Source organism: Mastomys coucha, unplaced genomic scaffold, assembly GCF_008632895.1.
Source record: "Mastomys coucha isolate ucsf_1 unplaced genomic scaffold, UCSF_Mcou_1 pScaffold1, whole genome shotgun sequence".
Classification (NCBI taxonomy): domain Eukaryota; kingdom Metazoa; phylum Chordata; class Mammalia; order Rodentia; family Muridae; genus Mastomys; species Mastomys coucha.
In genome coordinates, this window is record NW_022196891.1 from 78928833 (window position 1) to 78940652 (window position 11820).

Genomic DNA, 11820 nt, shown 5'->3' on the forward strand with positions numbered 1-11820 from the left:
AAAAAAAAAAAAAAAATCTGTCCATTGAGGCTTTTATTCTTTTAGATTATAAGACTAATATGAAACACGAACTTCAAAGGTGCTACCACTTGATATTTAAAATGCTGATTTAGGACTTTTACCTTGTGTAGATTATGAAAACAGTAATGCCTGGTGTTAACTCAGAGATAATGTATTAATGTGTATGTGGACATGGGCAAGTGGGCGCTGCTACACCTAGATAAATGTGTGAAAATCTCTTCAAAATGACAAGGCAAGTAAAATCTGTAGAAAAGGTTTAGCTGCTGTACTGTGTTGCAATTCCATCAAGGTAGAAATGGTTCCTGATCATTCCTTCAATCAGTGCAAAGACAGAGGCATCCAACTCGTCTATCAGACTGATATGACATCCAGTAAAATGCTAATAAAAAACACAAATGTGGCCAGGCAGTGGGGGTGCATGCCTTTAATCCCAGCCTGTTCTACAGAGTGAGTTCCAGGACAGCCAGGGCTACACAGAGAAACCCTGTCTCGAAAAAACCAAAAAGCCTAAAACAAACAAACAAACAAACAAAAACCCCACAGATATGTGCCAATTTTTACACGTGTGCAAGCAGTCCAACAGCACGGCTACTGAATTAGGTGTAAGGTGAGTCTGAAGACAGTGCAGTTTCCTGCCGGCTATGCAAACACACAAGGGTGTGTCGTGGACCGCAGGCCACAAGGCTTAAGACTGGGGACTTCCAGACTTAACCACAAAAATAGCACCTGCCTCTGAGTTTTCATAACCCCACTTTGGAGAAGGGCAAGTTCTACCACCAAAGACTAACACGATGCTCCCTAAAAATCAGACATGAATTCAGGAGACTTCATAAAAAGAGGACAGAGAGAATGTATGTTGTAAGGGCGAGCACAGGCAGGAGGGCTCGGAGATGCTATCATCTAGACCTGACATGTCCACTGCTCATGAACTCACTGCAGCCATGGCTGCCTGTAGAAGGTAAGGGCAACAAGATGGGACAACATCCCAACTGGAAGCACTCAGGGACAACATCCCGGCTGGAAGCTCTCACAGGCTGGAAGCTCTCACAGGACTCAATTAACAAGCAAACAGACAAACAAACAAACCTGTCCGCGAGGCTTAAACAACCGAGTTCTACATTTTCATAAGCCCTGCTGTGGTTTGTCTCCGATGCTGCATGTGCTGCTGCGGGCTTCATATCACTGCGGGATACCCTGGTAGGAAGCACGTGGGAGTGCTGCCCTCAGAAGGGAGCCAGGGTCATCCACTGGAAGACTTTTTCTAAGAGAACAGGTCCACCTGCTGCTGCTTTTTTTTTTCTTTCTTTCTTTCTTTCTTTCTTTTTTTTTTTTTTGGTTTTTCGAGACAAGGTTTCTCTGTGTAGCCCTGGCTGTCCTGGAACTCACTCTGTAGACCAGGCTGGCCTCGGACTCAGAAATCCACCTGCTTCTGCCTCCCGAGTGCTGGGATGAAAGGCGTGCGCCACCACCGCTCGGCGTGCCTGCGGCTTTCTAGTCTGGCTAAGTGATCTCCCAATGGCACGTGTAACCAACCAGTACCATGATGTCATCTACCATGAGATCTCAGCAGAGTCCAGCAGAAGTCTGTCCTATACACGCCCAAGTGTGCTGAACGGTTGGCTAACAAACTTTTCTTTATAATGCAGCCGCTGTTTGGAATTCTCTTACAGGAAAAGAAATGGGCTGAAATAAAAAGCCCTTGGATGTTTGGCTTCACAAAAGACAACTAACTGGATTATTTCTGCTCTCTGCATTCAGCTTGTTGGTTTGGTTATGCATACAGAAGGGACCCTTTTGTGCGGAGCACTTTGTAAATATACAAACAGGAACTCTACTCAGGTATCCTTGACCACATTTACTGAATCCCTCCGTAAGGGTTTTAAGCTCAAATTACTAATTCTACCTCTGGTTTGGCAAAGGAGGAGGATACCATAGTTAAGAAGCAAAACTGCAGTGTGATCTTGGTGACAATAGTCTGTACACTGTAAAATGGGTTAACTGTTGTTACTTTCCCACTCAAATTCCTCTTTTAATGACCAAGAAGAACTAGATAGGAAACGATTTCAAATACGTCAGCACAAATGCTAAAAGCTAAAGCTGAACTCAACAAAAGAGGAACGCTGGTTTTACATGGTTCTAGGAAACTGGTCGCCTTCTTGCCCTAATTCTAGCCCACAACTCAACTAATTCTCATGGGTAAACAGCAGGACCAAAAAAACAGAGGCCAAAAGTGGGGCTAAGGGAAACACACAGACAAGATCTTCCGGAGAGGAGTTAGGCCCAGTGTATCCAGTGCAGGTGAGAACACCCAGTCGCCTAACCCTTCCCTGTCAGAATGAGAAATTAGTCACCCAAATCATTTTCAGACTGAAAATGTTAGTCACCGAGGTGTAAGAGGGGGAACACAGAAAAGGAAAGTTTGATTCAGTAGTTCCTGTTCTTTTTCAAAAGCTAGAAATTCCCCCCCATCCCCTCCCTCCATCCCTTTCAGATTCATTTATTGTTCTTTTATCTGAATGCTTTGTTTGGGCACTATGTCATGGAGTGCTTTGAGCATCAGATCATCTGAATCTGGAATTACAGGTGGCTGTAGGCTGCCATGTGCTGCTGGAAACTGAAACCCGGTCCCCTGCAAGAGTGACAACTGCTCTTAACCGCTGAGCTGTCTCTTACTATTTTAAGAAATCTATCAAGCTTTGGTATTCTAAAGAAGTTTTATGGATAATTAATCTTTGTTCTTTCACAAATCACTGAAAGTCAATGTTCAGTTAAGCCACTGTGGCTATACTGTTCTTCTCAGCGTCTGTGCAACCATAAAGCCCGCTATCATCAATTAGAACGTGTGGATAGTTTCAGGTAATAGTATCTCTAACAAAGAACTGGTGATTTTCAGACTCAAAGCAGCTTGTAGTTTGGGTGTTCATGACATCACTAAAACTCACGATATGCTGCCAAGTTTGAAAACCCTTTAAGACTTACTTCAGTAGTTTTGAAGGTAACTACCACTCGGAGAACATGATTACGCATCTCCAAGAAAAATGGACACTCAGAAATATTATGTGAAATGTTAATAAACAGCTAAACTATAGTTCTAACATTGGTTTCCCAATTTCATCTTCTTTTTATACTTTCATGTGTACATGTGTTGGGCATGTGTAGGTCCAAGGTTAATTACAGAATTTTATCTGTCCTCAGGTATGACTCTCTCTCCTGTATTACAGTTATCTCTCTCTCTCTCTCTGTCTCTCTCTGTCTTTCTTTCCTTGACTTTTCAAGACAGGGGTTCTGTGTGCAGCCTTAGGTGCCCTGGAACAGTTATGTCTTGCTTTAATAGTAGAATACTAAGAACACGACCTTCGTTTAATTCCTCTTTGCATGTGTAGACGCACTCAAACAACGGACAGCTTAGTTTTCTATGGAAAATAATTTCCTCTTCGGGGAGGAGTGAAAGTAAAAAGGGAGAAAATCGGGTAAAGTCTGCACTTTTTATTCTCAAAATAAGTTATTTCACGTGAAATTTTTATATTTTTTGATTAGCTTCCCAAATTAACATTTTCTACTTTAAGAATACCAATGTCCCCCAGGTCACCCAGTGCCCATGCCACACTGATTAACTCTTCTCATGATGTGTAAATGAGGAAACCTCTCGAGGGTGTGGCCTGCTTGCCCCCCACTGATGATGTAATAAAACTGGAAATGATTCAAAATTTAAGTTTTCCACTAAGTTGTAATGAATGTCTTCAAATTTGACTAATAAACACAAGACAAAAAGTAGTTAAATAGTTTCTTAATAATTTCTTTCTTACCTTAAATACATTTTTAAGAGAAAATGCCTTAGAGGCTTTAAATTGAAGAATAGAAAAATGTACTGAGAAGAAATAAAACCAGATAGTAGAAAAAAACAGAAAGTAGTCTCCCCCCTCCATGTATCCTGTTCTATATATGCAGTGTTCTGCCAGAAGAGGGCCTCAGATCTCCTTATAGGTGGTTCTGAGCCACCATGGGTTGCTGGGAATTGAACTCAGGACCTCTGGAAGAGCAGCCAGTGCTCTTAATGTCTGAGCCATCCCTCCAGTCAGTGTATCTATCCCTTTCTAAAGGAAAGGGCCACCTGTCAGCACACGTGTGTCTAAATGTTATCTTCCTGGAAGATAGTACAGGACAGCTAACAACGAAGGCAAAAGCACCAAGATTATGTTGGGAACTCTTTCCAGGCCCAAATGTATGGCTTTATTACAAGTGTGATAATCAAGTTCCCTAAATACTGTCTGTCTATCCAGAACCAACTCTGTCATCCACTTCAGGCTTATTGCTCTGAAGTCTCATCCCACTCTTCTTAGCCCGGCTCATGGCGCCAAGTTCACCAGCGCTCCAAACTGACACGCTTGGATAGCATCTCCAAGCACCCTTTTCTCCTCCCTACAGGACAGTGACAAGAGGCTGCATTTCGAAATAAGATCTAGGGACAAATGGAACTGCCTGGCTGTAGGTCCTAGGGCCAGCCAGTCTACTGACCTTGAGCCCAAATGTTCTTAAACAATAATATCACTAACCTCACAGGGTTTCTATAAAAATCACCAGTAAGGTTTATCCTAGATGAGTTTAATCCCAACTGCTGCAATGACAAAATGAGATCACAAGCAGAAAGCCGGGACAGTGACATGGGCAAACGGCTGACCTCTGCTCTCCTGTGTTCCTCCTCTTCTGAGTATCAGGCCACATCCTTCTTCACCACCATGTTCCCATGTTCACCCCTCCGAGTCTGTGCTACAGTACAGAGCTGACTACCCGGCTTAGGGTGAAGGATAAAATGGTCCAGGACACCACCCGCCTCCTTCCAAGCTTTCCAGCCTTATCTATTAGGATTTCCCTAGGCCTCAGTCCTCACAGTTCTCACGCTCTAGACAGAGCATGGTGTGTTGTTGCCGGTTGTCACACTTCCATGACAAGCTCACTCAGAATATTCTATTATTGAGGAAGTCCAAACGCTTTCTTGTTTGCAAAGTTTGCTATGACCCTAGAATTTCCTTTGGCATTCCAAAGACTTTACTTCGAACTTTATTTATAGACTATCCCAATGTTCCTGCTTTGTTTCTACCTAGCTCCAGGCCAGGAATGAAACCCAAGAAGGATATCATACTGGTGTTAGTGTCAGTGGCTACTAGCACAGCACATATGAACCAAGGGGCATTATTGATGGAATTTTGAGATTATAAACTCAAATTTGTTTTCCTTTTTTTTTTTTTTTTTTTTTTTTTTTTTTGGCTTTTCGAGACAGGGTTTCTCTGTGTAGCCCTGGCTGTCCTGGAACTCACTCTGTAGACCAGGCTGGCCTCAAACTCAGAAATCCACCTGCCTCTGCCTCCCCAAGTGCTGGGATTAAAGGGGTGTGCTACCACCTTCAGTATTGTTCTTTTCAATAGCAGCAGCTAGAAGACTTCAAAGTAAAAGTGCAACTGGCAACAAAGTAGTCTAGGGCCTGGCACAGTGGCTGTGGCTTTAACCCCAACAACGAGAAGGAACAGGCAGGAGGGTCTCTTGAGTTCAGAGCCAGGGAGATTTTCATAGGGAGTTCCAGGACAGGCAAGGTTACAGAGACTCTGCTCCCACACCAAACAAACAAAAAACAACAACAAAAGAAGGAAAACAAAACAAAATAAAAACAAAGGAAAAAAACCTCAAGAATAGGATATTTTAAGATTTTGAAAATCCTATCAATTCCAAGCATAAGATAAAGATAAAACATATTGCTGAGGGTAATGCCAAAGCTCATAGTGGAAGTAACATTTGGCCAAGTTTATGTTAAAAAATTAATAGAATCAAAATTTATTAACCATATGAAGGCTATCTGTGGCTACGTTCTTATTCACAATAGGTTAAAAAAAAACAAAACCCAACAAACTCAGTCTTTTAGCTAATCGTAAGAAAATATTTTGAGGTTTTTCTTTTGGTAAGCTATATTTAATCATGTTTGAACAAAACCAGAATAATTTAACTGGTACGGCATTTTCTTTTTTTAAAATGAACTTAGAGACATATTTCCTACTTTCAAAGGATTTAAACCATGTACAAAAATGCAACAGGGCTGTGAAAATTTACCTCAGCCAAGCCATCAACAGGACTGGCATTGTAGCTTACATAATCCAAAGCCTAGAAATACACTTGATAAGTAAATACAGAAATAAAGATGGCTGGTTGGTCTATATAATTCATTAATTTAAATTAATGAGACAGTTTCCATTGGTGAAAAGAAGAGTTATACTGTAGCATTTGGTACAAAAACAGAAGCACTAACTCAGCTCCTTTAAAAAAATGTTAGAACATGCAATTCCTGTTTTTTTTTTAATTCCAAATATAACACACTGTATTTAGCACCTCCTGTACTTTCCAGTATATTAGATAATTGCATACCATGTTAAAAACAAAATAAAGGAAAACATTCCTGCCACCCACCTTTTCATAAAAAAAAAAAACTGAAAATATTAAACACACACATATATGCAAGTGCAGCTTGTAAAGGTTAGAATAACTAGTCCAAAAGGCACTGCATTTTTTTTCTTTAAAAAAAAAAGAAGAGGGCTTTGAAGGATGGCAGCCAGTAAAGGGAGAAATGTACCATCACTGGCTTGAGCAGCAAGAAGGGAGCATACAGCTAACCCATGCTCTGGAGGGCTATGCAGTGCCTCAGTGGATCCCTCCTCACAGTAATCAGAGAACATGCCCTCGCCACCTCTTCCCCTGACTTCTGGTCCATCTATACCGAGATTCAGAAAAAGATTCTGTTTGAACATGTCCATGGCCTTTAAGTCTGAGAATTACTAAGTAGGACGTAATGATAGTGGCAATGGCTGATTCTCACGTATAACATAATAAGAGTAACGACTAGTAATAGTGAGTGTAGGGCATGGCTTTATAAAGAGGTAAACCAGGCGGAGGGTGTGGCTTGATAATGGTGGTGGAGTGCTTGCCCAGCAGGTACAAAGCCTGGGATTCAGTTCAACTCCTAGCACCATAGAAGGAGGAGGAAAGGAAGGAAGGAAGAAGGGAGTATGGGAGAGAGGGAGGGAGAATGAGAAGGAAGAAGGAAAGAAGGAAAATGGCAACACAAAAGTAAAACGTACGAGGGTAATGGAGGTTAGCATGGTCAAAGTACATTAAGTGTATGTATGACAATATCAACATCATCCAATCCATTGTTCTGTACAGATAATATATACTAATGAAAACTTAAAAGAGACAAAAATGTATGAATCAGGCAGATGGGTGCACACAACAGCTCTGCCTTCATGAATACATTTGTTCTTTTGCTTCTGATCAGTTGTGTTGGGCTACTGTCTGCAAAAGAGTTAAGCTTTCCAATAGCTTGCGTTAGCAGACTGACAGAAAATGATTTCAAAAATCGTGCGCGCACACACACACACACACACACACACACACACACCCCACAATGGCTGTGAACCCAAAGCAAATTGCTTTGGCAAAGGAAGATAAGACCATGGTAATCAGGACTATTGGCTGTGTTTGGTTAGGTGGTGAGAGGAGCACAGGACATACCCCTCCTACAGTGAGGATCTGAACAAGAAAAGGCACCCCTTCCCAAGCAAGGACACTCCAGGTCCTCTTCCTTGAGACGGGGGCTCCTGTAGCTCTGGCTGGCCTTGAACCCACAGGGACCCACCTTCTTCTGCTAGCAAGTGCTGGGATTAAAGGCATGCACCACCAGATGACACTTAGTTTAAAGATTTATTTATTTACTTTATACATGAGTGCTCTGCCATGGCATATGCCTGCATGCCAGGTAAGGGCATCAGATCCCAGCATTATGAACCACCATGTCATCACTGGACACTGACCTCAGGACCTCTGGAAGAAGAGACAGTGCTCTTAAGCACTGAGCTGTCTCTCCAGCCACTCACTAGATTCTAAACAATTTTTCCCCATGCTTTGTTTCAAAGACAATGAATGTCATCAAAACTCAGAAGATGGTATTGACAATGGGAAATAATTCCCTAAATAAGTAAATCATGCTATCTACAAATGAACCATGTTAATGCTTTGATTTCTCTAAGAATGAACAAAATAGAAACAAAAACTTCCCCACCAGTAACTTGGTCCATGACAGAGATAACTAACTTGAATCAGTTTATACACTACAACTGAAAACACGAAAGAGAAGAGGCAATGCATCGTCAAACTTACCCACAACAATAATCCTATATATTGTGCACACCAGAAATGCTACTACAGCAAATAAAACCATTAATTTTCATACTTGTAAGACTTTACATGATTCAAAACTATTTATTAATGTTTATTATTCTGTAAAAGAATGTAATTTGAGTCTCTTCATAAAAAGACTGAATTTCAAATAATCAGAACAAAACAAGTATTAGCAATTGGCATTTGGAAAACAAACTGTAACATTATTCAGTGATAAGAACAATATTTTCCATTTGGTAATGACAAAACTACCATCAACAATAATTTGAACTATGCTAAGTGACATTTAGTTCTTAACTGGATCCCCATTTGAAGGCCAAGAAACGAAAATGGTCATTGGTTCCAAACACAGAAACTGCTAAACACCCTCCAAATTATGTAACTGACCGATTTACGATATAGGAATCATGATTCTAGCTTGCTTCCTAATTATCACAGTGTAAAACTATTCCTATAATATATGCTAACAAAAACAGTACAGCGACTAGAAGAAGTGATATACATGAGACCAGACTTCGCCATCTTGTAGAGGCAAACCAAAGTGGCTTACTTCCTCAAAATAGATCCAACGAGAACAAAATATTCCTTATAGATGTTAATTTCCTCTAAAGAAAACTTTATATAAAACAGACACAGGTACAATGGCATAAAACCTTCTGCAAGATCTCAAAATGCCTCCTCCTCTAAAATTCATTTTTAAAACAGGCAAGGAGTTAAGATACTTTAAACCTTTCATGCTTCAGAGTAAGATATATAAATGATCATTTATAATGGATTTTGAGAATTCTATAATATCATCAACAAAATATCAATATTTTACCTGCTATAATACTCCTCATTAAACTATATGTATTTTATCCAGAACATTTATATCATGAAAATCACTACCAAACATACAACACAAGAAGTAACTATGTTTGTATTTTTTTCATATATAACATTTTCTGATCATAAAATTTATTGCGAACGAGAACCATACATTTGTGTATTTCTTTTTCTGTTTCTTAAACCAAAACAAAATTTAGTGTATCTCTGACATAAGGTTTTGAATACCTGAGCTTTTCAAAGTGAGTTATTTCTATTCTTCCTTCTTAGCAACATATATAGTGTTAAGAATCCAATTCTGGCTTGGATCAGTATGAGGCTCATTAGTGTGTGCCTCAAGTCTTCAAACAACCCTTAGCAGTTTCTCAACTTGTGGGTTGCAACCACTTTAGGGATTAAGGAGTCCAACAAAGACCATCAGAAAACACAGATTATGTACTGTACAATTTACAACAGTAGCAAAGGTACAGTTATGAAGAAGAAACAAAAATAATGTCATGGTTGGGGGGGTCACTGGGTGTGAAGAGTTGCAGCCTTGCGGAGCCAAGGCTCCCCTAGAGACAAGCAACAGGAGATGATACTCAAATATTAAGTCCCCAGGCTCAGTGGTGGCTTAAAAAGTATATTTTATAAACCTATGTATTTCTTGATAAAAGGCAAATAACAACAGGCATACGGAAATGACTGAAGTTCCAGCTACCCTGGAGGCAGAAGGCAGGAGGATTGCCTGAAATAAAGAATTTGAGGCTGGCTTGAGCAACACAGAGACCTTGTATTTCTGGTAGCTCGTGTCCTAGTATCAATTAAACTCACAGCATTATGCTTCTATACTATGTTTCTTTTTAATTTTTTTAAATTAATTAATTAATTTATTTATTTCTTTTGCTTTTTGAGACAGGGTTTCTCTGTATAGCCCTGGCTGTCCTCAAACTCACAGACCCACCTGCCTCTGCCTCCCAAATGCTGGGAATAAAGGTGTGTGCCACTACCGCCCAGCTAGACTATACTTTTAAGACAAACAAGTAAGTGTTCACATTTTTCTGTAAAATAACTTAGGAACTATTTTAAATATATATATATATGACTTAAAAGCTGACCAGAAAGCTTAGCTCTAACACACACGCAGCATTTCCGTTGGAGAATACTGGGAAAGCACAGGCACTTTACCTGCTTCCTGTGAGTTTAACACTTCTAAGGCGTGCATCATGGCACTGGCGAAGACGTTGGCATCCTCTTTGCTGCCAAAGTTGAGGCCGTACACCTGTCTGGCATCCCTCCACTGGTGGAAAGTCTGTGTAGCCTGATTGTACTTCAGCCCTTTAGGAATGGCACAGTTTATCACAACCTAAAAGACAATTAATTCATTATAAAGCCAGCTAATAACCGGGGAAAATAAGAGAAGAAGCCAATATAAATCCAGACTGTAGGTGTTTATTTAAACTTACTCCTAGCAGACTTTATGAAAACTCGTTGGGACAGTTGCCTAGAATAAAGGCAAGCCTCTACAAGTGAGACTGACCGAACAAAAGCTATATTATATTTACAAAAGGCCCGTTTTAAAATAATAAACCAACAACAACAACAAAAAAGCAATGTACTTCATTAAACATACTTTAACGTGTTTGTTGAGAAGTTATAAATTCAACAATGTAATATTAATTGTAAAGGCCCCTTTAGACTCCTCCCATCCAGTCAGAGTATTTCTAATAATACAAATAAGTTTTACATGATTTTGGATTTGATAAGAACGGCATCACAGGATCCACTTTGAGAAACCCACCTGCCCTCCTTCCTCGGATTCACATTAGGAGTCGTCCATTTTTATATCAACTGTGGTGTGTTCGTTTTCACTGTTTTGTTGGTATAACCTGCCCATTCATTCACTTTTTACTCAATTTTTATTGCCCAGAATCTGTGGCTACTACAAATAATGACATGAACATCCTATTGAACATCTTCTGATACACACAGTGCATGATTTTACTGGACATGAACCCATGTTGGACTAGTATAAGTCATAAATATATTTAATTTTAGTAGACAACTCCACATGGCTTTCTCAATGTGTCCTGCCATTTACCATTCCACAGCAGTGTATGAAGGTCTGGATGGCTCCATATACTGTGTAGCTCCGCCACTGACAGGGTTGGTCTTTATATATTTAAAATAATTCCTAAGTTATCGTCTTAGAAGAGGGCACACAGGCCTGGCGCACGTGTAGAGGTCAAATGACATCTTCGTGGCACTGTTTCTCTGCCCACCTCTATGTAGGCTCTAGGGATAAACCTCAGACAGCCAGGCTGCACAGCTCTACACACCCTCTACGCTATCTCACACGTCTCCTTTTTTGTGTTCTGTTTCAAGATAAATCTTTTTGTGAATTCCTGATTATATTCATTAATAAATCTCTGGTCCACTTCTCTCTTAAATGACCCATCTTTTACTTTACATATGATGCCAAATATCTTGTCCCATTCTGTATTCACTGTATTCAATTCTTGTCCCATTGCCTATTCACTGTTAGCGATACTGTAAGAAGTTCATTTTCTTTTATTTCAAATTAAGAATCCTTTTCTCTTTTAATGTTTTTTGTGTCCTAAGAAATATTTGTCAATGTTAAGTTGCGAAAACACTACTTCATTTTGTCTTCTAGAAGCTTCACTATTGTTAACATCTGCATCTGCAGCAAAATGGACATTGATCTGAGCCTATGGTGAGAGACAGGTTCAAGCTTCCTGGTGTTTGGCTTTTTTT

The 11820-nt window shown here is 40.0% G+C and overlaps 1 protein-coding gene across 20 annotated transcripts in view; it reads right to left on the reverse strand.

The window, feature by feature from the left end:
- The window catches only part of Enah (ENAH actin regulator), a 119582-nt gene that overhangs the window by 41996 nt on the left and 65766 nt on the right, over positions 1-11820 (reverse strand). For all 20 annotated transcript variants that reach the window (XM_031337073.1, XM_031337066.1, XM_031337058.1 and 17 more), the window contains one exon: positions 10234-10411. In XM_031337073.1, the coding sequence (XP_031192933.1) occupies positions 10234-10411 (178 nt within the window). The remainder of the gene's footprint in view (positions 1-10233; positions 10412-11820) is intronic.